Source organism: Nothobranchius furzeri, chromosome 9, assembly GCF_043380555.1.
Source record: "Nothobranchius furzeri strain GRZ-AD chromosome 9, NfurGRZ-RIMD1, whole genome shotgun sequence".
Taxonomy (NCBI): Eukaryota; Metazoa; Chordata; class Actinopteri; order Cyprinodontiformes; family Nothobranchiidae; genus Nothobranchius; species Nothobranchius furzeri.
The window spans coordinates 27,140,048-27,167,788 of NC_091749.1; the positions used below are offsets into that span (position 1 = coordinate 27,140,048).

At 41.8% G+C, this 27,741-nt stretch overlaps 1 protein-coding gene across 10 annotated transcripts in view; it reads left to right on the forward strand.

Annotated features, from left to right (window-relative positions):
- Positions 1-27,741, forward strand: part of phkb (phosphorylase kinase, beta) — a 218,366-nt gene that overhangs the window by 185,884 nt on the left and 4,741 nt on the right. For 7 of the 10 annotated variants that reach the window (XM_070554729.1, XM_070554735.1, XM_070554737.1 and 4 more), the window contains 10 exons: positions 4,756-4,839; positions 5,545-5,649; positions 7,388-7,470; positions 8,051-8,141; positions 10,664-10,722; positions 11,528-11,690; positions 17,415-17,496; positions 17,630-17,687; positions 24,550-24,640; positions 25,642-25,847. In XM_070554729.1, the coding sequence (XP_070410830.1) occupies positions 4,756-4,839; positions 5,545-5,649; positions 7,388-7,470; positions 8,051-8,141; positions 10,664-10,722; positions 11,528-11,690; positions 17,415-17,496; positions 17,630-17,687; positions 24,550-24,640; positions 25,642-25,847 (1,022 nt within the window). Of the gene's footprint in view, positions 1-4,755; positions 4,840-5,544; positions 5,650-7,387; positions 7,471-8,050; positions 8,142-10,663; positions 10,723-11,527; positions 11,691-17,414; positions 17,497-17,629; positions 17,688-17,983; positions 18,075-24,549; positions 24,641-25,641; positions 25,848-27,741 lie in introns of all 10 variants that reach the window. The other 3 variants (XM_070554730.1, XM_070554736.1, XM_070554739.1) reach the window with 1 other exon arrangement.

Consider the following 27,741-nt stretch of genomic DNA (forward strand, 5'->3'; position numbering starts at 1 on the left):
CACCCCCTCGTGTATCTTGTCTGAGACACATCTGTCGAGACCGGAAACCCGCGATGCCAGAGTGAACGAGCTAGCGCTAAACATCAGTCGCCATTTTCTAGGTCCAGACGTCTTTTTTAGTCCGTGACTTCAAAAGGTGTTTTTCTTTTTGGGACTCTGGTAGTTAGTCCTAAAGTTGAAGGGGTAGCAGCTGTTTCTCCTTATCTGATGCTATTGAGAAGAGAACCTCTCACACCAGTGGTCTTCTGTTGCTAAATACGTGAGTGTGTAATGAGTGGAGGACCCAGGGAAGTGTGGTGGTTCAGTGAGACTCACAGCTGGATGGTCCAATGGTTGGTTCCAGACCGAGCCGTGTTATCGGCTGAGGTTTTTACACAAATCCGAGAAAACCACTTCATTAAACATCTTTGGTGTGGTGTGGTTTTCCAAATATGCCATTGAAGCTTTAACTGAAACCATTCTAAAGAACCACGCTTTAAAGATCTGAACTGGGAGTTTTATTCAAAACACTTTTACTGAGGACTGGAGGAAGTCATTCGTGTCCACTAAAAGTTGGTTAAGAACAGCTTAGAGTTGGTTTTTATTTTAAATTTCCTTCCATCAAGACCCAGAAAGTACTTATTAATGGTTTTTAATACAAAATTATTATTATTATCATTGTTATTGTTATTATTGTTGTTGGAACAGTGTTCATACGCTAATATATCTGACACCCACCAGCAGACATGGTGGCATGATGAAGAAAATAAGAAAAATGAGACACAGCTTGATGAATACCACTGGCATCTTTCACAGTGAAGAAAATTCTCCTCATTAAATCAAACAACAAGGAAATTAAATCTGTTCTCCTAAAAATTTGGGTCAGAATCAGAACCTTCAGAGTAAAAGCGTTTAGCTAAAAATCAGATGAGTTTATTCTATGACTGTGCATGTTGGTCATCAAAAAAAAAAAATATATATATATATATATATATATAAAGATCTGATGTTTCCTAAATCAAATTCTCCGATCCAGATCGTTTGTTCCCAAGCTGGCGTGACTCCTGCAGTGGTGTCATAACGTGTTAAGCAGAGAGCTGATCTCTGAAACTGAGCATTTAGTGATTTGAACGGTAACATTAACACTGTCTGAAATTATGGTGTATTCCTCCGTAGAGTCCAAGTTTAGTCAGTAAATAGCTTCGCTTTCCACCCTTCATACCTGCTGCTCAAGAGTAAAATACAGCTTTTAGCTGTGAATTTGTATTACCTTTTACTGGCTGCCTGGCCGGCTGTTTGTGCTTTGGTCAGTGGAAATGTGACGGGATGAAAGGATGCTTTGATAAGCTGCCGGCTTGTTCATTCATTGGTATTCTGCACACAGGAAGTACTGAATGCAGAGGTTCTCCCTAACCTTCCTGTTTTTCTCCCCCAGCTTGTCTCCGTGTCTGTAAAGGCAGCGGTTTATGAAACAATTTACTTCCGAATTCTCCTAAATCCTCTTATCATTTACATTAACGGAAATGTGACCTTTTCTTCATTTGTGTTATTTTATTTTGTTACTTGGCTTCTTATTTCTTGATCAGCTGTAGCAGGAGGGCTGCTCACAGGAGTGGCATAGCGCCACCTCATGGTGGAGTGAATTTGTTGCGGTCGGTTTGCTGGCCTGTATCCTGGAGACTGACTTGTGTGTGGGTGGAGCGCCGCTGCACCATGACAGCACACATTTAAATACATTAGAATTAAGCTGTTAGAACTGAGAAGTTAGGCTGTCAGAAAGCAGCTTTTGATGGTTTCACACTCGTAAAGAAATCAGACCTGTGCTCGGCGACACCGCCTGGTCCTGATCTGACAGAGTGGAGAAATCTAAATTCACTCAGTGGATTTTAAACCTATGTGGAGAACCAGTGAAAAGCTCTAAAAGCAGGTAGCCAGAGTTGCTTTTTTGTTCTGATTGATGAGGAGGTGGTAACGTCTCTGTTCCTGTTCTACTGAACTGTTGATAGAATCAACCTGCTGCGTCCATCAAGTCTCTCCTTATTTTATGTCTGTTTATTCATTTGGGAAAATATACTCCTCTCCATAGTTTGTCAAATGTAATGTTTCAAATAATAAAATTCAAAAAATTGTAATTAAAGACAAAAGAAATATGTTTGTCTCAGAACCTGCAGCAAGTTTAAAAGGTGTCAATAACTTCCAGTAACAAACATCTTGTTTCAAAACTTTTACACCAGTGTTTTATTTAGTTATTTTATTTTATTTTTATTATTTTTTTTTTAAATTTTTTATTTTTTTTTTACCATTTTCATTAACCACTAAGAATTGTAGAAGATTTGAAACATTTAAGGTCCAGGTTTGACAAACACACACTGCTGTCCCAGAGGTCTAACTTGGAAATACAATTTAAGAAATGTAGAATGAAAGCAACACACAATGGAGCTACAAATTAGGAATGAGCGATATGGCCTAAAATCTACATTGCGATAAATGTTGAAGCAAATGCAGTAATGATTGTGATATTTGTTTTCTTCTGTTTATACATGTAGAACAAATATTTCTACAAAGTAAAGCATACATTTCAGTATAAATTATTGGTATTAATTACATTTCATTAAAACTTGTTTAAATACATACAAAATATATGAAATTGTTTTTATGTTGAGGTTCTTTTTCCAAACACTGCAACAACAAAAATCATAAAATTTATAAAGATATTTTATGAAGATATTTTAAGTAAAACACAAGCTAAATGTGATGAAAAACCTATATGGTCTGGGCTAAAGTGAAAAACGTAATCACAAATAACACTTTCTTTCAGGTTTCCTGATTCATTTTTCTTCCTTTTATGTTCATAGAAGTTAAGTTTTACTTCAGGAGTGAATAACTGCAGGTAAAATGATGCTCTGCTGCGTTTTTTGTCAATATTATAACATTAATGTTAGATGATTATCCAATTTACCACACTTTTGTTGAGCTGTGCTCACATCATCACTCAGATCAGCTGATCCGTGTTGGTCACCAGCAGCACAGAGCGAGCGAGCGAGGGAGGGAGGAGATGGTTTCAGACTAGATCTTTTTAATTTAATGGGACAAACAGCTAAAACTGTGAAGGTCTCTGAGGGAAAACCAATTTTAACTAAATCACAAGAGATGTCCAAAATGTTTGAAAGCCTTGTGTGTTCATCATGTGGTAAAAAACAAAAACAAAAAAAAAAAACTAACTGCATTCAAGCGATTTGGCGCTGACAAGCTGTTAACGGTGACACAAATTTACTCTCACCCGGCATATTTTACTGAGGAGTTTTTGCTGCTCACCATCCACCTCCAGACCTGGTCCGGGTAGCCGACGTAACCTCACACCCTTCACAAGCACATCTTCTCTCCGGAGCTGACACAGATTGATAACAGTCATGCAAAAGCGGTTGAAGTGCTAAACTGTTGCGCTCCTCGATGACATCATCAGCAAGAACAACTGGTTACCCGGGAGTAAAAAAAATTCTACATCATAGGCCAAAATCACATTGGCTATATCTTTTGCCGTCGTTTAGACCGTCCATCACTGCTACAAATGAATACAAACATAGAAAAGGAACCCAAGTAGGCGTCATGGAGGGATGATGGTTCACGTCCTGGTTTAACTACAACACCTGCTGGTCACACCCTTGAAGGTGAGAAATACTAAGCAACAGTTTCAGAGTCAGATTCAAGGCTGCGTTTGATGTGATGTTTGTTTTACTCGTTTGTCCAAAATTAGACCTGCCAACAAGTTTAGTACAGATGTAAATGTTCTTATTATGAAATTTCTTTATTTGCTCTGATTTTAGTCACAATTTTGTTCGGCTCTGTGCTTCAGACTCTCTTTCTCCAATCATTCCTATAGTTTTGTTGGTCGCCAGCCTCTCAGAGTCATCTCACACTTTTAGACTCAAGGAAACTAGATCAAAGACTTCCAAACAGTTTAGTTCCCCCAAGGTGACTTTTCAGTGTTTGTTTTTTTAAGGATCATTTTATTGTATCAATTTTGATCAAGTTCCTCAACATTTCAGCAACTTTTTGGAGGAAATTGAAGAAATCCGCGCAAACATTTGGAGACATTTTGGAAACTCCGTTGCAAACTGTTTACAATTCATCCCCAACAGTTGCGTCCCAGTTTTTATTGGCATAGGGTTATTAATGATCCAACTTAAGGATCAAAGCGAATGATGCTGTTGATTATAAAACTCTATTGTCGTAGCTTTTCCCTGTGGTCTCTGTGTTCATCATAGTTCTCTGTTCCCAGGTGTCTGCTGCTCATGTGTTTCATGATGCTGAGTTAATGCCTGCCACTGATTCTGTCATATAAACCATATTTGAGCATGTGTGTCAGCAACACAAACGGTCTCAGTAGGACAAACGGATGTTGGATTTTCTCTTGCTTTTATTACAGTACAGAACAGAAATCTACCTCGTGACATTTCAAATCAAATCCAGTTTTATTTCCAAAGCTGCAGCGATGTAATCTCAAAGACCTGCATGGATAAATATCCTAGCCGTTGGGCTTTCTGTAAACAAACAGGTGAGGATGAAGGTCATCTTGATGTTGATCTTACTGATCGTTTGTGTGTGTGTGTGTGTGTGTGTGTGTGTGTGTGTGTGTGTGTGTGTGTGTGTGTGTGTGTGTGTGTGTGTGTGTGTGTGTGTGTGTGTGTGTGTCTGTGTCTGTGTGTGTGTGTGTGTGTGTGTGTGTGTGTGTGTGCGCGCGCGCGTGTGTGTGTGCGTGCGTGTGTTCCTCTGCAGGCATACGAGTTTCTGGCCATCAATAAGAAGCTGGGGTTGAGTGGGCGTCCAGATCGACCAGTAGGCTGCATCGGGACATGCAAGGTATTTGTATGCATCTACCCACACGTGTGAATGGAATTGCACATGTGCACTCCAAAGGTCATGTGGAACTGCTAACACACCCCAGATGTATTGATCTTCATGCATTCCTGAGAATTTTTCAGAAATAATGAAAACGGTCTAGGAAATGTCAGTTCCAACAGTGTTGCTCCACAAAATGGTGCTCAGATTGTATTATTGCCTGATTTTATTAAATTAATTGATGCTTAGTTTGTTGGATTCTTAAAGACTGACATTTTTCTTACCTTTCTCGTGGTTCTGTCCTCCCAAACGAAGGTCACGGCGCAGCCCGGCAAGTCGAGCTGGAGTGGCTCCTTGAAACAAAGGCATGGCCAGACAAATGAATGGTGGCGCCCAGCCCACTACAAAGACAATGTTTTAATGGAACATTTATGGGCTAAATGGCAAACTGCCAGAGGACGTTACCATCATCAGATTTTCAGTAGCTGTGTATTTGTCCCTCGCTTCGTATGTGTGGGTCATCAGAAGTCGTCTTGTGACTTCTTTGTGCCCCTTCTTTCTCAGGATTGATGACTTGTTTTATACGCCGCCCAGAATAATGCAGACGTGGTTCCTCATGAGCCATTCGTCATCTAATACTGTTGTACGTGTCTGTCTCTCTTTATCTCTCTCTCTCTCTCTCTTTATCTCTCTCTCTCTCACTTTATCTCTCTCTCTGTCTCCTAGATTTATCGTATCTTGGGCAAGACGGTGGTGTGCTACCCAATAGTGTTTGATCTAAGCGACTTTTACTTGTCCCAAGATGTCATGCTGTTGATTGATGACATCACGGTAAGTTGGATTTGTATTCACGGATTTTAAAACCTAAACTGAACTGATAGATTGACCTTGTTGGGTAAACAGTGCTTCACAAAGTCACTTGTACACTTTGCTACTATGATACAAAAGACTGCTCTTTACTTCCTGATTACATGCACGCACAGAATTTCTGAAATAGCTGACGCTCAAAACACCTCGTGCTGTGGGTTTTCAAACCTGCTGCATCTTTTTAGTAGGAAACTGGCCTATTTTCTCCAAGAGAATCAAATCTACCGTACATCTTAGAAAAATCATCAAAAGAGGCAGTTCTGGGAAATGTTTTCCTTCTGTCTAAGTCATTTATTATGTTTTTTAATCGCATCATTTTGCCTTAAGGTCAGAAGAGGGATGTCCTTCTGGTGTGGAACTTATTCATTTCACTCCACAGATTCTTAATAGGGGCCAAGTCAGGACTTTGGTCTTCACTAAGACTAAGCTTGAATCGTGTTGGAAGACAAAGTTAAAACCCAGACCAAGTTTTCTGCTGACTGCTTATGTATTTTTCCCAAACCATTGGATATCCTTCCTTTATTATAATTCTTTCCACCTTAAAGGTCTTGTCAACTCTCTATTTCAATAAATCTGCTCAGATCTGGTATAAATAAATGCCTTGTGAGTCATTCTCTGTTGATAAAAGGTTCTGGCGCTCCTGTTTCAGGGTGTAGAAATCAGTTGAAGGAGTGAGGGGTGGAAATTGATAAGATTACGAGTCTTATGCATTCATGATATGCTAATGTCTCACCTCTGATTGGCTAACAGCAATGCAGCTCTTCTGCTGCCGCCGTTCCCTCTTCTTTCTGTAGTAAAAATGAGTGTTGATGTGTTATCTCTACAAGTATCACAAGCCCAAACGTGTTCCAACTTGTTGTGCGGTTGCTAATGCTAATAGTTAGCTTCTACTAGCCAAGAGCTAAGGTGGGCAAGGCCCTGAATACTAGTTTTCCCAGTGAAGTAAAAGAGACTGGATTTTGCTGACTTGAAGAATACTAGAGTGAGTCACGTTTAAATCTGTTCTTTATCGATGGACTTGCTGTTTCTAGTCTGAACTACAGACTGATTTGCAGAGGTGTGGACTCGAGTCACATGACTTGGACTCGAGTCAGACTCGAGTCATTATTTTAATGACTCCTGATTTGACTTGATAAAATCAATAAAGACTTACGACTTGACTTGGGCTTGAACGCCAATGAGTTGCGACTTAAATCGACTTGCGTCTGTTGACTTGATGATGACTTGAGCATATTAGATATTTTAGCTCAAAAGTGGCACGACATGGACAAAACTCATAAATCATTCTTGGTTCTGGGTTTGATCTTGTTCTGCTAACTGCAGCAGCACTTTGTTTAGAATCAGTTGCACTTTCTGCTTGTTTGAGCAAATAAATGAAGCTTTAAGAAGCTTTATTCCTGGTATTTATTTATTATTGTCATAAAATTGAAGTTGGACTGATGACTTGATTATGACTTGAAAATTCAAAGTTATGGACTTGGACTTGACTTGGACTTCCACATCATTGACTTTAGACTTGACTTGAACTTGGTTGTCTCAGACTTGGACTTGACTCGAGACTTGACTGGAAAGACTTGTGACTTACTTGTGACTTGCAAAGCAGTGACTTGGTCACATCTATGGTGATTTGTTTCTTGCTCGAATAACATAAAGTGAACTCGTCAAACCGGGACGCTATGTGAACTTCCGTCTTTGTGTGCAGAATGCCCTACAGTTCATCAAACAGTGCTGGAAGATGCAGGGACGTCCCCTCTTCCTGGTTCTCATCCGTGAAGATAACATCAAGTAATATTCACACACGCTCTTTTATGTTTTTCTTCACTTGATTTGTTTTGTCTTCCCTCTCCTATCTCATGCATCACTCCCTGTCTGTAACAATACTCAATACTGACTCAAACAAAATGTCCTCGGTTCTTTGTGGACGTCGGACATTGTTGCTGGTCGTTTCCACCTCCTTTCCTTTTGTGTGCACCATTTATCTTCATTGTGAAAAGGTGTTACTGTATTTGCTTGCTTATTGGGTGCTAATGTTTCTCATTTGTATCACTGTAGCCTTGCTGCTGGGCTGATCACTGCCGTATTGACTATAACCCAGGGAGACATATGTTAAATGTGCTACAAATGTTTAAAGAGCCTTGCTGTAGATTTCAGAATGAGTCAATAAGCTCCCATAAAGGCAGCTCAATAGTCATTAGCTGGGTATTGATCCGGGTGATGACCTGTACAGTAGGTGACCGAGGACTGACTGAGTCATGCACACAAACGCTCAGTCTTTATCTGTTTTTCTTTCATTCAGTTTGGAATAAGAAACTCTTTTACCTGTGTTCAGAGGAAAAGGACTAAAAACAAACTCTCGTCCATCCAGAGGAAGCCGCTTCAATCCAGTCCTGGACATGCTGGCATCATTCAAGAAAGGCATCATAGGAGGAGTTAAAGTTCATGTTGACCGACTTCAGGTGTGTGAATTCATTGATTTAGTGCAGTTCTAGAAACAATATTTGCAGTCACATTTAATACTATGTTTTATATTCTTTAATTTATCCTTAATAAAGGAAACCAATCAACCCTGAAACATCAGAGCGGTCCTAAACTTAGCTTGTTGAGAAATAAACAACATTATGTAAAATGACGACAACACAACGAGAAGCCTAACGATCGTATGAGGTTAATAGTCTGACAGGATTATCCTCCCATCCGACACGTGACTTTTCTTTACTTCATTCAAACCTTACCCGAGGACAAAGACTTAATCAGAAAAAATGTACCTGGAAATTAAACACATCACATCATGTTATGATGCCATGCACTCCCAAATACACACTAAGACACAATAATGCCATGCAGCAGGAAGGCATGGCCAAAATCAACATTCCCAGACAAGCCCCCGGTTGTCGGAGGCACTGGGGGCGCCTGTGTACAGCATCATCACCTCTGTCGATGTTCCCTAGGTCAGCTGCGGCTACAATGTAGCTCCTCACCATCAGTCTGTGAAGGACTGTTGTGCTGTAAAGGGCCTTGGTAGGTTCTAGGACTTTATTCAATTTAAGCACAGGTCCTTCACCATAAAACTGTCCATTTAATGAAAATGATGCTCTCATGAAAACACTCACTCACTCACGGCTTGGGACCATTTAGTCTCTGGTCAACCTAACCTTTCATTTACAAACTGGCTGTGCTACAACACAGAATACAGCCATCCGTCTGTCACCGATACTGCAGCACCCGTTAAAGGACAGAAGTGAGTCTTCCATGGATCCGTTTATGACATTTCCAAAAGGAGAACAGATCCTGCCCATGCTGACGCAGCGACACGCTCACTTCCAGGCTGCTCTGAGATCTGAAGCTCATGATCCTGCATTAATCACACCTATAGATCTCTTTAGATCATAACGGTTCAGCAAACTAAATGGCCACAGAACATTTAAGCAGGCGACAGAAATGTGCTGTAGAGTAGGTGGTCATTATGTGGAGTTTATGTTTAACTGAAATGTTCTGTAGGATATTTAAACAGAAAAATTTAGTCTGGCTTTTGCCAGATGTACGTCGGTATTTTAGATTGTGTATGTGTTTTTTTTTTTGTTTTTTTTTTCAAAATCAGCTTTGGTAGCAGACATTTACATCTTGGCCATCGGCTTAAATGCCTGATTGATATTGCCGCCACTTCTGGTCTTTATGTGATTTATTCCCCCTTTGTTTATTTAAATATAAATGTACTTGTTCAGTCATTGCATTTGCCTACCCCTCTTCTTAGAAAAAAGTCCTATTTTCAGTGCATTGCTGTGTTTTAATCTCTAATCTCGGGTTTTGTTTTACCCGCTGAGATGTACCTCCATGAGAAACCCAGATTCCTCTGTAAGACACGAGTTTGTGGAACCAACTGAATACAAATAGAAGATGGAACAATTGGGGCCAGGGTAGAACTAGAACGGTTTCCCCGTAGTTAGCTTAAACAACTTCTTTGTTAAACTCATGAGAGCTCGTCTAACTTCTCTCCCAGAGTGTTTGTGATGCTCGGAAGAGACTTTCTCACACCATTCACTTTTTCTGAACTAGAAAGTTTTTTCTTCCCTTTGCCTATTTGCTTTTCACTTCACAGCTAACTCCCAAAGCTTTGAACAGCTTCAGCTCTTGATCATCTCGTTGTTATGGAGAGCACAATTGTCCGTCTCCTACATCTCTTAATTCTGTTTTGGAGCTGACTTCAGTTGGAATGGTTAATATCACATTTGGACCTCAGGAGGAGGGCAAACTCAACTGCCCTTCGTTTTTCACCCCTCCAACGGTTACGCTTTTGAACTGTGCCAAACTTTACTCATCATGCTGTATTAGACACCGAGTACTTCAACTGAACAGGTTTAGAACTCCATCCCATCACTTTTTCTTAAACCTTAACTCATTCACTGCCAGCCGTTCCCTGATCGGTAAAGCCCTTCGCTGCCAGCGTTTCTCACCGTTTTTACTGTTTCTTTAAGAGTCACAGAACGTGGCGTGCTAGGGTGATGTCGACGCCAAAACAACCCAAACAAAGCGGAGACTCACCTCTTACATCAGGAAGAATCTGTGCGTTTCGAGCGTTATCCATTTTTTCATAATCTGTTGTCGAATTGTGACCGGCAGAGGCTTTTCTGGTTCTCGCCTCATTTTTTTTACAGGAGCGGCCCAAAACGATCTACTAACACATGGATTTCCTGCTTCCTGATCACGTGACGTGTGACATACACGGATGAAGATCAGCTTCAGAGCTGAGATGTTTGTTCTCTCGGCACGGGGGTCGTCCGACGCCCACACAGTAAAAAATGCAAATGAATCGTCATCGGCAGTGAATGAGTTAACAATATTGTTGAACCAATTTCTCTACTGAATCCCTTGACCACCCTTCCATCTAGGATTTCTAGAACTGCATTTAGGAATTGGTCCAGGACTGGAATAAGAGCTTTTCTACTCATCAAGTGTTTTCTTCTTCTTATCGATCTCATAGACCCTGATATCGGGGGCGTTTGTGGAGCAGCTGGACTTCCTACGTGTCAATGAAGCAGAGTAAGAACTTCCTGTTTTGTTCATCAGTGTTTCACAATAAGATATAGAGACTCTGTCAACCTGAGGAAATACAAAACATTGATTTCAAGCACTTAAATCTATGAAAGTAAAACTATATCCTTACTAAAGTGGTCCAGTGTCAAAAGTAATATGGTTGGTTTGTTGGTTTCACTCCAGATATAATGGGAAACACAATTTTAGAATATTTTCCCAAAAGTCTTTGGGATCATCAAAGGTGCGTTTCTCTTTGTGCTGCTCTTGGATTCTCCCATCTCCCAACTATTGTTGAATCATGACCTTTGACCTTGACCTAGTGAGATCTGTAGATTTTTACTGTTGTGTCCTTCTGTTCTTGAAGGTCTCTCACAACAGGACATATTGCTTTTTGAGATCTTTTTGCCTTTTTTGTCAGAAAGGTTCTATTGAAGTGATATTTTACATCTGCATGTCTGGAAATGGCTGGTGGAAGCACACTCATCTTAGCACATACTATTAATCACACTTTTATTAAAAGGAGCCATTTATTTTTTCACACGGAGTTAGGATGGTTTGTACAGATCTTCATATGAGAACAATATTTTGTATTTACTCTCATTATCCTTGTCAGAAAATAAACGTTTGCTGATCTGAAAGATTGAAGTTTGACTAAAAATCAAAGAAGCTGTAAGGTGGAAAATGCGTTTCACTAGATTCACTAAATTCATAGATTTTTCAAAAAGCTGATACCAGCATTGGTTTGTGCATTTTTTAAGTAGTTATTGTGCAGAAGAATTGAAACAAACACAAACTGTATATTTGTTCAAAGGATTCCAGAGTTTAAGAGCTTTGAGGAGCTGGAGCTGCCGAAGCACTCAAAGGTGAAGAGACAGACGAGCACACCAAACGCCTCCGACCTCGAGCAGCAACCTGAGATCAGCGTGGAGGAGTGGCAGAGCAAACCCACCCATGAGATCCTGCAGAAGTTTCATGTGAGTTCAAGAACCCAAGGTTGAAAACTGTTGAATAACCTATTTAATAGAAGAGTAGCACATTGCAGATACAGTAACTATGTGATTTATTGTGGGAGCTGGTAATCAACAACATTTTAAACCAGCGGTTCCCAAACTTATTTAGCAGCGCACCCCCTTCTATGTCCCGACCAATGTTGACACCCCCCCATCCCCACCCACATCAGGGCACGGCTATATATATATATATATATATATATATATATATATATATATATATATATATATATATATATATACACACACATATATATATATATCAGACGTCATGCTAAACAGTCACTCGACAGACAAGGTTAAAAAAAGTATGATCGACCTTTTTCCCCATCATTTTCATTTTTATGTTTATGTATTATGTATTTTTGAAATAGTAATTAATAAACATTTAATACCATTACAATTTCCTTTGATTTAATTTTAAATAAATATTTAGAGTGCCCAGGTAGCACATAAACAATGCAATTAAACGGTTTTCTTAAAGCAGGAAAGTTTAACCAGAGCTCTCTCCTTCCTTCTGCTCTGCGTAAACCTGAACTGGTCACCTTCTTGTGCGTAATCAAATGTCTATAGGGGAAAAGATGGAAAAGCTATAGCCATGAGGTTCACTTTTGCCTCAGACCGACTTATTGCTGTTTTATGGTGTGGCTGAATCTGCGATCCGCTGCCACGCGGACTGGAATAACAAATGCTGCAGTAACATGAGTTGTAGTCAGGTTCATGAGGAGTCACTGGCTGGAGCGGACCCGACGGGCCCGGCCCGCCCATTTGCCGATCTGGCCCGCCCAGGACAGATTACAGCACCGCATGCAAATGTATTGGCTCGAGACGATCAACAGAGGGCGCTGTAGGTTATTAATCGACAGTTTTAGATGCAGTAGAAGAAGACGCTTTGGTACAGTAGCGTGCTAAAATGGATATCAGAGCTTGGTTTAGCAAGCAGAAAAACAATGCTAGCACAAGCAGGGATGACGCATCATCAAAAAGACCAGTGCAGCCAGAAGTTGCAGCTACAAGCGCTTCTGTTCCTCCTCTCTCCGTGCCTCCAGCACAGTCTCAGCAGGCAATTGCACCACAGAGTGGCAGCAGCACCAACATAAATCTCTGTTCTGATGACCTCAGGGTGGATAAGCCTAATCAGGTGCGCCTGGAAAATTATCCAGTTCGACTTTTCTCTGGGAAAAAAACGCAGTTTTTCTTCATCATGGTACCAAAATAGAACATGGTTGGAGTATTCAGTGAAAACAGATGCAGCATACTGTTTCCCCTGCAGACAGTTTAGTTCTCATTCCTCATCAAACTCTTTGTTACCATTTTGAATTCAGGGGTGTCTGCTGTCCTTTTTATTCAAATGTTTTAAAACGCATATTAAAGTTGAAACTGTTTTTGAACCATCTTAAATACAGGGTTGTCTGTTCTCTTTTTAGAAAAAAAAACACTCTAGATTTTCTAAATCTTGTTTAGAAGACCTAGGTTACACTTCTTACCAGCTGGTAGCAGTAACGCACCAAGTCAATGTTTACCCAGAAGAAGAAGCACGCAGCCAAGAAGTAGCATGCTAACCTGATGCTAACTAGTATTCGTGATGTAAACATGAGAAATACGTGCAAAAAGAAGAATTTACTAAGGTATCAAGCTGCAGGGCAGGATTTGGAAGAAGACTTTTGGACTAAGTACGTTATTGGAGAACATTAACTGGACGTTAGGATTGTTTTGAGATGGTGACTCTGTGGTGTGCAGGCGCAGCTAAGAACGGTGAGTTGCAAGTATTTTTCTAAGAGGTTCAGTAAAATTGGTTACTTTGTCTTAAGTTTTGATTGCAGCTTTAATTGGCATACATAATCGGAATAAAACAATGAAGAATCTTAGCTTTTCGGTTAGTTATGTAGAACAAGTTGGTGACGCAAAACGACGGATTTGACCCGGAAGTATATGTATGTAACGTCCACCAGACAAATTATAAACATGCAAAGGGGTTGAAAAAAAACACGGTTTACTGGGACCCCCAGAAAAACCCACTGCCCCTCCAGGTGAAGTCCTCTGGCGCCGGGTCTGATTCTGCCTTCAGTCTGACGGCACAGCGAAGCGCCGGAGTTTGCCCAGTGTGCGCTTGTTGAATCAGTATGTGTGTGTGTGCGTGTGTGTGTGTCACAGCTCCGTGAGCCGCTCCAGTCACTGCGTCTCGTTATTGGCGCTATTTAAACCAATGTTGTAAAATTACTTCTGCCCAGCCCAGATGTGCTCACTTATGCACCCGTGAGCCGTGGTTACGGTGGAACGCGTCTGACCTCTGACAGACGCACTCTGAACTTCAGATCTTCAGCGCGCTGTTAATAGCCTGAACGGGAATCATTTCTTGATTTATTTAGTTACATCCACAATGTTCTGTGTGTGAGGTTTACAATGTCAGAACACCTGCATGAGACAGGTGTTAATTACAATCTGCCAGAATGACTCACCACCTTCAGGTTCCTCCAACACCGTTAAAAATGATCAAATACGGAACATATCTTGCTATTAACAGCGTGCTTAGGTCAGAGTGCTGAAGCTCGGAGTGCATTATTATGAAGCTAGGGCACATGCGGACACACACACACACACACACACACACACACACACACACACACACACACACACACACACAAGCAAAATATACTTGTTTTCAATTACATTTATTGGGCCCACTTATTTTTTCTTTGGCCCACCCACAAATGAGTTTCTGGCTACGCTAATGGTGACATATGACAGACTTCTCTGAGCTCCACAGCCATTAAACTTTTCACCTATGCACCCCCTAGCGGCAGCTCGCGCACCGCTGGGGGTGCGCGCACCACACTTAGGGAGTCCCTGTTTTAAACCAACCTGCTTTATTCTCTAGGACAAAACTGCAGACTGTCCGCCTTCTTTAATGAATCAAGTCTTACTGTTATGAGTTGGACTCATAAGTGCATGTCTCACCCTCCGTAGACAGACAGCACACACTCAGTCAGGAGATGCAGGGAAGATTTATGATCGATGAGCTGAGTTGGCTGCTGCTCAGGCAGGATCACCAGAGCAGATCACATTTTTTTAATAATAATAATTTAGACTTTATCCGCTTGAGGGAATTGTCCTTTGCATTTAACCTATCCGTTAGGAAGAATGGGCTCCTACAGCGCCTAGGGACAACGTTCATGGTTCTGTGTTGAGCCTTAGGGATGCTTCGACACCTGACCATGGGGGCCTGGTATCAAACAACTCACGCTCTGATCGGTGGCGAGCCACTATCCCCATCCAGCCACGGTGGAACCATCACAATAAAAGTGTTTTTCCAGGATCACTACTTGGCCCAAAACAGCGCAGCAGTGCACGATTTAGACAAAATATTATGAGGTGATCAGTAAACAATGTAGGGTAACTTGTTTGCTCCACAGAAACACAACTCAGCTAAAAAATGGTGGTGTTGCTGGACATTTTGCTCAGTTTTATGGCTTTTCTGTCAGACTCTGAACCAGGAAATGGCTGCAGGCAGTGAAACACAAGGCAAAAGACTCTGGAACAACCAGTGACTATGCCCCCTAGCCAATCGGCAACCAGACTCACGACGTCGGCCTGACTCAGGCCTAGTCCACACGTAGCCGGGGTTTTTTAAAAACGAATATCCGCCCCTCCAAAATTTTGCATCCACACCACCGCGTTTAAAAAAAAAACTGTCCACACGTACCCAGATAAATATGTTGTTAAGGACATGCCAGACCTGTAGGTGGCAGTACATCCCCCGTTCTTAACCTCGTCCTTCGTCTGTGGTCTTCCGCAAGGAGCAGTAATTCCGCTTGCAAAAACAAACAAGCAGAAAGCGCTTGGACAATTGATGGATCGGGTAGTGACAGAGCGCAGCTCTGAGGGCTTCCATGATGCCGGCTAGTGTAAACACAGGTCGCACACGTGATGTCAGCATTTTTTTGTCGCGGAAAGTGACGTTGCGGACCTTAAAACTCCAGTTTTGTCCGTCCACACGCAGACACCCAAAACGGAGAAACCGCAGATCTTCACTTTGGCCGGAGTTTTTAAAAAGATCCGTTTTTGTGTGAAAAAAACTCCGTTTTCGTGTGGATGACAGGCCAAAACGTAGAAAAATATCTACGTTTTGGCAGATCCCCGGCTACATGTGGACAGGGCCTCAGACTTTCCAGGTACCTCAATGGAGCAGAGGTCTCTCTCTCTCTCTCTCTCTCTCTCTCTCTCTCTCTCTCTCTCTCTCTCTCTCTCTCTCCCTCTCTCCCTCTCTCTCTCTCTCTCTCTCTCTCTCTCTCTCTCTCTCTCTCTCTGGAAGTCCCACTCTAAGAGCCTTTGCAGTGTATTAGTGACTCATATATTGTACAACCACAGTCATAAAGTTTTCAATCAGTAATTTTATTTCAGTATGTATTTTTCCAGTATCACAAAAAATATAATTTTATGTGGTTAAAACCATCTAGCTTATGTGCACTTTTTAAAACACTGCCCAGCAAACATTTGGACGTTTAATGACAGACACAACTGTAAAATAATATCACAGGAATTAGGAAAAAATAGCATAACACCTACTCTATTTTCCTTGCCTGGACTCGAACCTGGATCCTCCGGGGGGAGAGTCACCTGCTCTACCAGCTGAGCTATGACAACAACTACTGAATATCAGATTTTTTTATATAGCTCCCATCAATTTGGTCCGACAGGAAGCCAATGGGCCAATGAGGTAGAGGGTAAAGTGCGGGCAAAACTAACCAATCAGGGGACAAATAAGATCTGCTACAGGCCACGCCTCCAGAGTGCCAAAACCCCTTAACAGCCGAGCGAGCGGAGTCAGAAACTGAGCGCGCAGAGAGGCTGCCGAGCGCGCAGAGAGGCTGCCGCGCGCACACGTTTTCCTCTGCCGTGTGCTCGTTGGCAACGCGCGCACGCAGGTTTGTCACTTGTGCACATCCTTGTGCGCTCACAGACACAGTTTGCTCCCTCTCAGTGCACAAATGACCTCTCGCCATGTATATTTTCACTCGCGAGTCCCATTCACACGCGTGATGTGGACCCACTCCGCGTGCACGGGTTTTGGCACGGGTCTAACGCCATAGGTATGTGCCTTATGGATATACACAAGTTCAAGTACATTAAAATAAACACTCTAGTGCTTATGGGACTTAAATATTTTAGATCAAGAAATATCTCATTTTTAGGGTGCATCCCTAGTAATTTTGTTAATAACTTTTAATAAATATTGGTAATGGCAGACCAGTTTACCCTTAAACATCACAAACAGAATTGTTCTGCTTATATTCCTCAGCAAAAACTTGCAAAAGTAAGAGTTTGGTTATGTTGTTCAGGGTAAGGGGTGAAATACGCTGGGTCTGTCTGCTTCTCCTGCACAGGACTGCTGGTTCCTAACTCAGAGAGGTTGTTCTTGGGTCATGGTTTGCTCAAAACAAAACAACCTCATAAATAATCCATTTTATGTTCCAAGTAGCAGACAGCAGTATGTTGTCTTTAGCTTTAAGGTGTGTGCAGACAGCAGCTCTTCTCCCCATTTAACATTTTCTCTCGCATCACTTCCTGTTCCTCCTGATGGATGAGCTTGGTGTATCCTCAACCACTCACTGTATTGCTGTACTGGACTGCACTTCTTTTCCAGCAATAATTCTCAGTTCTATATGCCTGTTTTTGGTCTTGGTGTAGGACTGTGACTGCTTGGCCAGTCAGGCTCAACTTGCCAGCATCCTACTTAGAAGAGAAGGGCCTGACTTCATTGCTAAGGAAGGTAGGTGTGCAATGCATGTAAGCCACAAGTTGTCAGATTTAGATGGAATGTATTTAGCATGTTTTACAATCTGTAACTCAGTTATTCTAAAGACAACTAGTCACATTGTATCTATAAAATGTTCTAATTCCAGAGAACATGATGGAGGAGCTGGAGAGAATCTACAGAAGAGCTGGCAGCAGAAAGCTTTGGTCTGGTATTCACACGCATTCACACAAATACACAAATCCTAATTATAAAATATCTAAAAATGCATCTTTGGCCTCTTTTTCATTATGAATTAATGAATTATCGATCATTAGAAGTCTTTTTCATTATGAATTAATGAATTATCGATCATTAGAAGTGAACGAAAATCGTTGCCTTGTTTTTAGGAAGACTCGTTTAACCCCTCTCTTTGTTCCTGACATAATTTCTTTGTGTGTGTTCCTCACAAACTTACGTTGGAATCTAAAAAACATAACGGTCATTTATTCTGGGTGGGCAGGCTGGCAGTACGGCGTGCTGCTGCCATTACCAAGAAGTTTGCCAGCTCTATAGCTCCTCATATCACCACAATTCTGGTGCATGGGAAACAGGTAATGTTCAGGCAGAGATGGGGTGAACACCACTGCATGTGTTAACTGATAGCTGGCTAGCTGGAGAGCTGTGTGAGACGTTCAGCCAGTCCTTTTTAAGATTCTATGGGAAAATATACATTTCATCAAGATTTTTCTTTTTCTAAATAAAGTTGCTAAAACCTAGCCTAGCCTGCCAGGCTGTCTCTGTTTAACTCTGCACAGAGAACTAGTCTGGTTTCTCACAGGCAGAGAGGCACATGAGGGGCGGGACTTGCCAGCTCAACAATAACCAATCAGAAAAAAGATGGAAATGCTGACTGTACCGCGCAACGCTGTAGTTTTTTAGCTGTAGTCAAAAATGGCGTCTGGTGACAGCGCAAACATCTTTCTTTAGAAGAAAGGCTTTTAGCGCTTCTGCTTGTTGTGGTTTTAAAGACATTCAAGTAATTTAGAACAGAGGACAGAGCCGCAGCGAACTCCGCTTCAGTCGCCATGTTTATGACTAACTCGGCGTTGTGTTGTGTGACGAACGCCACTCAGCGCTGATTGGCTTGGTTAGAATTCTCAGGGGGTGGGGTTATTTGAGTAGAAGAGTTCCCAGACTTTCTCTGTGCAGAATTAAACAGAGGAGGAGTCTGGCAGGCCAGGCTAGCTAAAACCAGCTTTAAAAAAACAGGTATTTTAAAGAAAAGTCATGTAGTGTAATTACTGAATTCTAATGTTCATGTCAACACCACCCTACCTTAATAACACGGTTACACTTTTCTCACTCTGGGTTTGTTTTCATTATTACAATTATTATTCACTTTGTTCTTGCTCTGGCTAGCTAGAAGTTAGCTTTTCTTCCCCGTCAGCCCAATGTTCCAAACGTTTGGAGCCTTTTAAGCTAAACTGATTTCATTAACAAACTCTACAGAACTCCAGTCCCTTTAACTTGCTGTACTCCAGTCTAAATACTTGGCTCACAGTTGTAAAATCTGGCTAACTCTCACACAGCCATAAGCTTGTTTTAGCCAGCTAGCTAACACTTGTTAATGCTAGCAAGAACTTTGCCTTGCGAGGTTTTCGGGAGCTGAGTTTGATGTCGCCGTTGGCTTTCTCTCCTCATTAATCACCACAGAGGCTGGACCCTCCCATGTGCTTCCTCCCTGATGATCCCAGGCTGGCTTTACACTACAAATTAAATAGAATTGAAATGGAGCCTGTAACAGGTGCCACAGATAATCACTGTAGAAGGAAATTATTTATCTTTTGTCTTTGGAGTGGATACATCTTAAGAAGCTTCATGACATAAAGCTGGTTTAAACTGCTTTACAAGATCAATGTATTTAACTTATTGTCTCTTTCAACAAGTTACCTGTTACGTTAGGTATTCCAGATTCTGTAGTTTCTTTAATGTTTTCACCCTAAGTTTTATTTTTTTCTTTGTACATTTAAAGCTGTTTTTTTCTAAAATCTGCCACAGTTCTATTTAGTTTGTGGTTTGCTGCTGGCCTGATGTCCAAGTACTGATAGAACATGGTTGGATGGTTGTCACAACTCATGGCTGAGCTCCAGTTCCCTTCTTCATGGATCATGTTCATTGTTTAGTTTGAATATGCTAACTGACAACTTTTATTCTATGCTGTTTTATTCATGAAGATAGTTTACATAAACCAGCAAGTGGGTTCCCCAAAGCTGCTGTCACACTGTTTTTTTACTGTGCCATATCCAGAAACTTCTGTTATGTCTGTTAAAAAGTGAAAAACTGGCACAATTTTTTGTAAACCGTTAAATTATGTGGTGAATGGGATGTATATGTAACTCACAATGCATTTCCTTAGCTAAATTGCAGTTAAATGCCCTGCTGAAAAACCCAGCAAAGACTAGCATAGGTGTTACCAGCATATGTTGTGTTTTGGTGCTGGTTTTGCTGGTGGACCACCGTACAATGCTGTTCCACTATGCTGGTCTAGTATCCTGGTCCAGCATCCCAAAACACCAAAATACCAGCACCAAAACACAACATATGGTCGTCTATACTGTTTTTTTTTCCCAGCAGGTTGGTGAGAAATCTTATGTATTGTAGATTTACTCTGCGGTTGTAGTGTAAGCTGATTTTGTAACATACATATTTCTGAGTCTTTGGAGGGCAACACTAAGGCTGGCATGCGTCTCACATTTATGATGAGCACAATCTAGATATGTGTTTGCAGTTAATACCCTTGCAAAGGGACATTTGCACCTCATTCTGCGTTTCCAAACCACCACCAAAGTATCTCTTTTCTGATGCTGTCTGCCAATATTTAGGTTTAATTTTATAGTTCTGAACTATTTACCATTCACCAAAAGCTGGTGGTGTTTGTTTGTGACTTGCTGGGAGATGTTTCTGCCTTAACCAACTTTTAAAAACAGGGTGGGTGCGTTGGGAAATGTTATTTGTCATCTCTTTTAGTGCAGTTTCCTCTGGGATTAATAAAGTATTTTGAATTGAATTGAATTTAAATAGTCAAAATGCTTTTTCATCTTTTTGTAATTTTCGGTTACGAATATATATTCTATGGAACATTACATAAGAGCTTAGTAAACAGAACCTTAATTATCCTGTGGGCTAATTAGTACAGTGGAGTCCCACACCCCTAGGCCCTAAGCTTGGTTTATGCTTGACGCATTTACTTTCTGCTTGGTGATGTGGCTCACGGATGGAACGCGCTTCACAAATTGCAGCGTTTATGGTTCGTGCGGCTCGTCTCTGCGGTGAGCCAATATTCTCCCAACCTGTAGGGGGCAGCATGGAGCTCTACAGCATACATCCAACACTACACCATAGTAGAAGTAAAAATTACTGTTGTGTACAACATGAAAATCCAGCATTCTTTAACAGCGTCCTCGTCTTTTCCGACATTGCGAGCTGTTTCTCTCCAAGAATGATTAACAACATGTTGATCACGGTGATCTTTGAGAGCTGAATCATACAAATGTCTGTATTTACGAACCTCTGCCATACCAGTTCTTATCAGTCCGCCATGTTTTTCCCTCGTCCGACCATCCGCGTGGTTAGAAATTTTCCTAGGTGCGCGGTGCAGAAATTTTGGGCCGTGCGGAGGCGCGGTGGAGGGGCGTGGTTGTTAAAATGACACAATTCCGCCGCGCGGAGCCGTGTGGACCTCGCGGACGCGTCAAGCATAAACCAACCTTTAGGCTTTTGAAAGGCTAATGGTATGCTCTGAAATTTCAAAATGTTTGTGTTTATAACACAAAATGTAAGAACAGGACGACTAAATCTGTGTAAAACTAGTGTTGTAAAAGCACTTGGTGTGCTTGGGTATCAGATAGGTAATGGAGCGATGTGACGTTGTTTTCTTATATATATATAAGATACACACATAATTGTGTGTGTAAACTAAAGGCAAAGAGGCAAAAGTTTGTCAGGATTCTTATGCTTTTCCAAACTTTAAAGCTTTGTTGCCTTCTTCCATTGCTTTTATGTTCCCACAGTTTCACCTATCTATAACTAACTATTACGGCCTATCATCATGTGCACACACAAACGTAGGGTTGATCTCAGCATATAATAAGAGCCATGACCCCATTTGTGACATGATTTCATGCATCCACCTCTGCTACAAGGACAGCTTCTCTTTCATGTGTGTGTCAACCCCTGGCTATGTGAGTGTTTAGATAACCGCAGGCTCGGTGTGCTGATTCTCCCTCATAGGATTCCCGCAGGCAAGAGGAAGCTGTTTGCAGGCTGCACCGAAGCTTGTCAATAATCAACTCAGAATTGTGTGAACATTAAAATATTTTTGCAAAGGAAAACCATTGATTTTTATCTTGATGACTAAACTTTGCAGTGTAATTGGGGCCAACTATTAATTTTGTTATAGCAGAGGAAGTTTGCAGTAGGGATGTCCTAATGTATCCTCGATGCCAGTCCTTTAGGAACAGGTATATGCTGATACAGATCAGATTCCCAGCCCAGTGTCTGCATATTTATGTTTTAGTAGGTAAAAACATTAAATTTAGTGAGTGAGAGTGTTTGTAACAGATGACCATGCAGAGAGACAGTTGATCTACACAGATCAAAGGGTTTGACTCACTACTGCACTTTTCACCTGGTTGCTTATGAATGCTCTTTTTGGATATTCAAATAAAGGTGGAATAAGGGACACACACACCAAAGCGACTTGTAGTGTGTGGAGGTTGAACAAGGTTGCCAGCTGTCGGGACACCAGGTTCGCTGCCGATACGTGACAATTTTTATTTGGGTCCATCTGTTGTAGGCTTCACCTAAACTCACTTTGGTTTTAGATCTTTTATGGTCGCTCCTCTTCTGACTACGATAGCGACATCTTCTGGGCTCAGAAGCAGCTGCTTGACTTAACAAGTCCACCATTTTCCACAGTGCCAGCCTCGCTATGCCAAGTGAACTCTTTGGAAACCTGCATTGATGCCTTCTATATGCTGGTAGATGTAAACATTAACCAAGTGTCGTGCAGCATAAATATTTGATCATTTTTTCATCAAAACATATCTTTTAAAGGAAATACTGTTCATTCTTTTCGCCCCGAAAAGTTTTTTTTTAATTAATTTAAAGGGGCATTATGGAAGTTTGACAGCCAAAACATGTATAGAAATAATAAATTTCTTCTTCATACATTCTCCTGCAATGTCCTGGTCCTGTAGAATGAACCCTGGCATTTTTACTGTGATTGCCTGTTTTTCTGTAAAATCACAGAAAAAGAGAGATGCTCGAGTCGAGCAGGCTGCTTCATGCGCGTTCACGCTCAGGCATAGCCCGTAGCACTTGCTATCAGTAGCTTTAGCAGCAGAGAGTGAGGTAGTGCCAACTCAGCGACTTTGTCGCTGTTCCCAACGTCTAGTGATGAACCTAGCTACATTTCTGAGGACCCTTAGCTACTTTCTTCTAGATATTTCCTGCAAATTAGCAACAAAATAGCCCTTTTCGCTCCGAACCATTCTTTGAACATTGTTTCAGCTGTCATCAGTGATATAAATATTACAGATGCCAACAAAGTCAGTGGTGGTTTAGCTCATCTAGTTAGACGTCGGACTCTCGTGCAGGAGACCTGGGTTTGATTCTGGGTGAGAACACAGTTTTTTTAGAGTTTCTTTTTTACATTAATGGTATATTTTTTACAGTAAGATGCCCAAATTTTTATTTGAGACTTGCCGAACGGCATTGAATTCACAGATAAAAAAGATGTGGGCTCAACTTTCATTTTGGAACAATTTTTCAAGCAAGGGAAGGGAATGATCTGAGCATGCAGGAGGTCTGACCCATCTTAAACCTTTGGCGGCTGTGCTGAAGAGAAAAGGTGCAGAACCAAATTAATTAATTAGCTGCGCGTTCTCCTGTCCTCTGTCCTCCGGGACACACACACACACACACGCACGCACACACGCATGCACGCACGTGAGTGTCAACTTAACAGGAATTAAATGGTATTTACTGCAGAATACCTATTTAGTAAGTAACTATATTACCAGTAACAATTACCTGGTAAAATATGGCTACTCACTTTGTAAACTATTGGTATAAAATAGGTAATTTAGGGATTTTTAAATAGAACTTCAATTGAAATTACCTACTAACTCATTGTAATTGCATAGAAACACTCTAAATGCAAATATGTTGCCATTTTACTGTGTAATATGTTGGTAAATAGTGCCTAATTTTTGCACTATTGCACAGTGATTTTACTTGAATTACCCTGTACAACAATTTTTATTACATAATTACCCTTTAAATTACAATTTATTACCTGTTATTACACTTTAACTTACTATGTAATTACCATGTAAGTACTTAGTAATTAGGGGACTGTAAAAGGAAGCATTACCTCATAGGGAGATTAGGAATCAGAGAGTAGAAACCAAAGAGAAGAAGAGCCATAGAGAGCAGAAAACATAGAGGGAGTAGGAATCATAGAATGTAGAAATAATATAGTTAGCAGGAACCAGAGAGTTGGAACTATAGACAGTAGGAACCATAGAGAGAGTAGAAACCAGTTAGTAGAAATCATAGAGTTAGGAGCGATAGAGAGAGTAGGAGTCACAGAGAGAGTAGGAGTCATAGAGAGAGTAGAAATTATAGAGAGGGTAGGAGTCATAGAGAGAGTAGAAATTATAGAGAGGGTAGGAGTCATAGAGAGAGTAGGAGTCATAGAGAGAGTAGAAATTATAGAGAGGGTAGGAGTCATAGAGAGAGTAGGAGTCATAGAGAGAGTAGAAATTATAGAGAGGGTAGGAGTCATAGAGAGAGTAGGTCAGCACTAGAAATCGGGACTTGAGCATCGTCAAGCTGATTTGATATCTGATTGGGACATCCCTAACTTGCAATGACCTTTTCTTGTTATATTTTCATGTAATTACAATTTCTTACAATAAAATAATTTTCATTTAATTATAGAAATAAAAAAATTATGTTAAAGTCCTAGCTGTATTTGTCATAAATATCTCAAGACTGTTCTTGTGTTTTTTCACCCACTAGGTCTGTTGTCCGTCTTGCTGCCAGTCTGTTAACTAAGCTAGTGGATAGCCTTGCCCCCAGTATTACTAGTATTTTAGTGCAAGGCAAGCAGGTAAGCCTAACTAGTCATTATCCCTTCTCTAAAAGTGGAATGTTTGGGAAAAGCTGATTTTAATGTTCACTGATTTACACCCAAAGAAATTGGAACCATGCTTTTTTTAAAGCTCCTCGTGCTGTCATCCTATGGGAATTACCCAGGCCAGCTGCTTGCTCATGCCCCTCATCACGGCTCACCTTGATTGTTTGCGGTGTTTAGCTGTAGTTGCATCAAGGTGCCAGTGTGACCCACCTTGTGGCCCATGAATGGAGTGATGCGACCACCTCATGCTGGTTGACTCTCAGTGCATCATTTCCCCTCAAGTGTTATTCAGAGATTCGCCTCTTCTCAAGAGTATCCGTTATCTTGCTGTTTTCACCCTTCTGAGCTGTTTTAGTCCTTTCATTATACTGAAGTAGCTGAAGGTGTGAATCTGCATATAGATTGCCTACCGGAGGGAACGCTCCTCAGCATGATTGAAAAAGCTGATTTAAAATTGGAGGTGGACATGTTCCTCTGCTTACAGTAGCTGTTCAGTCGAAAGAAGACGAGGCCCCACCTCATTTAAGTAGATTTTTCACTTGAGCTTTGATTGTATTTCACTCTGTCTTCAAACAATGCCTCTTCTGTTGAATCCAAAGCTTCTTTTTCATCTTTAGGCCCATTTCATCTCTGCTTAAATGTAAAGATGAATCCAAGTTTAAGAGCTGGGTTTCATCAGCTGAAGGCGAAGATAGAATGTGCCCTCTTGTCAGTCAGATTGCTAAGGTGTATTTTTCATGAAATGCTTCAGAGCAAGAATACAAAAGTGTGGTCATGAGGTGTGCAATTTTTTCCCTTTTATGTGACTCTGGAAGAGGAGGCCAATTTCAGAGCGATGAAACAAAAAAACGTGCCACAATTGTGCCTTGAGTGATGTATGGTGCACATGATAGCCAGTGCACGTGCAGAAAATGCTTAGTTGATCCGAATGTACAGTTGTGTTTTCACTCCTTTTCCCCGTGCACACTCACCAGGTGACCCTTGGTCTGTTCGGCCATGAGGAGGAGGTGATCTCCAACCCCCTGTCTCCTGGAGTCATCCAGGGCATCATTTACAGCAAGTGCTCTCCTCACGGTGGAGAGAGGGAAGCTGTCCTCCAGCAGGAACTCGTCATCCACATCGGATGGATTATCTCCAACAACCCTGAGCTTTTCAGCGGCATGCTCAAAATCAGAGTCGGGTAAGACAATGTCAGCCTCAGGATGATTGATTTGGTGCTTTAACAGCTCTTCGGTGTCTAGTCAAGCAAGATTAGCTCCTGCAGTTTGTGCACAATGATGTGATTTTACCTTTCCTGGTGTTCACGCTGGTAGATGTGAAGAAATATATCCAAATAAATTACACTCCGTTCTCCTTGGAGGTGGACGCTTCTCAGATATATGTTGGCTATAAAAAAGTTCAAGGACAACAGCTACAGCATTTTAATGAGCGTAGGCATGGGAGAACTGTTGTAAACATGGGTGTTTTAGGACCACTGGTTCAACTGGTGGAGCAACTTATCTAATGTTTTTTGGGTTTGTTTAGTAGACCCAGGCCTTTTCTGGTAAAAAGAAAAAAAAAGTTAACGGATTTTATTTTGTAAAATGCCTATAGAGTCCAATAACCCCCCAAGGCTCTTCACAACACATCAGTAGTTCACCCACACATTCACACACTGATGGGGAGGATATATGAGGCTATTGTAGCCACAGCTGCCCTGGGGCACACCGATGGAGGCCCCACCAGTCCCTCCAACTGCCAGCAGGGTGAAATGTCTTGCCCAAAGACGTAATGACTGTGACGGATTGAGCAGGACATGAACCTGCAATCTTTCCGTTACGTGGCGAAACTTGACTCCCCTGCCACCGTCTCATCCATATAAACGTCGTGCACATAAGTATCTATTCAAAGTGTTTGTGAAAGGTCAAACATAATGACCAATATGCTTCTTCTCTTAACTTGCCAAATATAATAAACTTCCCGAAAACATCAAACTGCAGATTGTTGAGGATTTCTAAGGAGTCCATGACACGGTCTTGGACCTCTGCAGCAGCACTTCTTCTGAACATCCTTATTGATCTGTGCACCAGAAGCTGTAAGCAGCTGTATTAGTATTGCTATTTAACCCTTAACAGTGATTTGTTAGAGTGGTCCAACAAACCGCTGAGATAAACCCATATCTGAGACACGCCCACGTCTGCTAGTTTGCAGGCAATGTCTACAGTGAGTTCTGGGCCTGCTGAAGTTTTCCTGTTGGCTCGTGCCGATAAAACCACTAAGGGAGACAACAAGGAATACCACATCAGCTGACTGCTTTTTGATGTAAAGGAGCAGCGGCTCTTTTAGCTGTCTGGGTGATGGAGCTCATATGTAAGGCCTGGCCACCTTACAGAGGAAACTGATCCAGAGCACTGGAACGTAGACAGACCAGAGAGGCAAGAGCTTTCTGCTTCAGTTCTTTTTCACCATGAAAGACTTCTGCAACTGCATTACTGCATATCGTCGTTGTCGTCTTCCTCCGCTTATCCGGGTCTGGGTCGCGGGGGCAGCATCCCAACTAGGGAGCTCCAGGCCGTCCTCTCCCCGGCCACCTCCACCAGCTCCTCCGGCAGGATCCCAAGGCGTTCCCGGACCAGATTGGAGATGTAACCTCTCCAACATGTCCTGGGTCGACCCGGGGGCCTCCTGCCGGCAGGACATGCCCAAAACACCTCCCCAGGGAGGCGTCCAGGAGGCATCCTGACCAGATGCCCAAACCACCTCAACTGACTCCTTTCAATCCGGAGGAGCAGCGGTTCTACTCCAAGTCCCTCCCGAATGTCCGAGCTCCTCACCCTATCTCTAAGGCTGAGCCCGGCCACCCTACGGAGGAAACTCATTTCAGCCGCTTGTATCCGCGATCTCGTTCTTTCGGTCATTACCCAAAGCTCATGACCATAGGTGAGGATTGGGACGTAGATCGACCGGTAAATCGAGAGCCTGGCTTTCTGGCTCAGCTCCCTCTTCCCCACGACAGATCGGCTCAGAGTCCGCATCACTGCAGACGCTGAACCAATCCGCCTGTCGATCTCCCGATCCCTCCTACCCTCACTCGT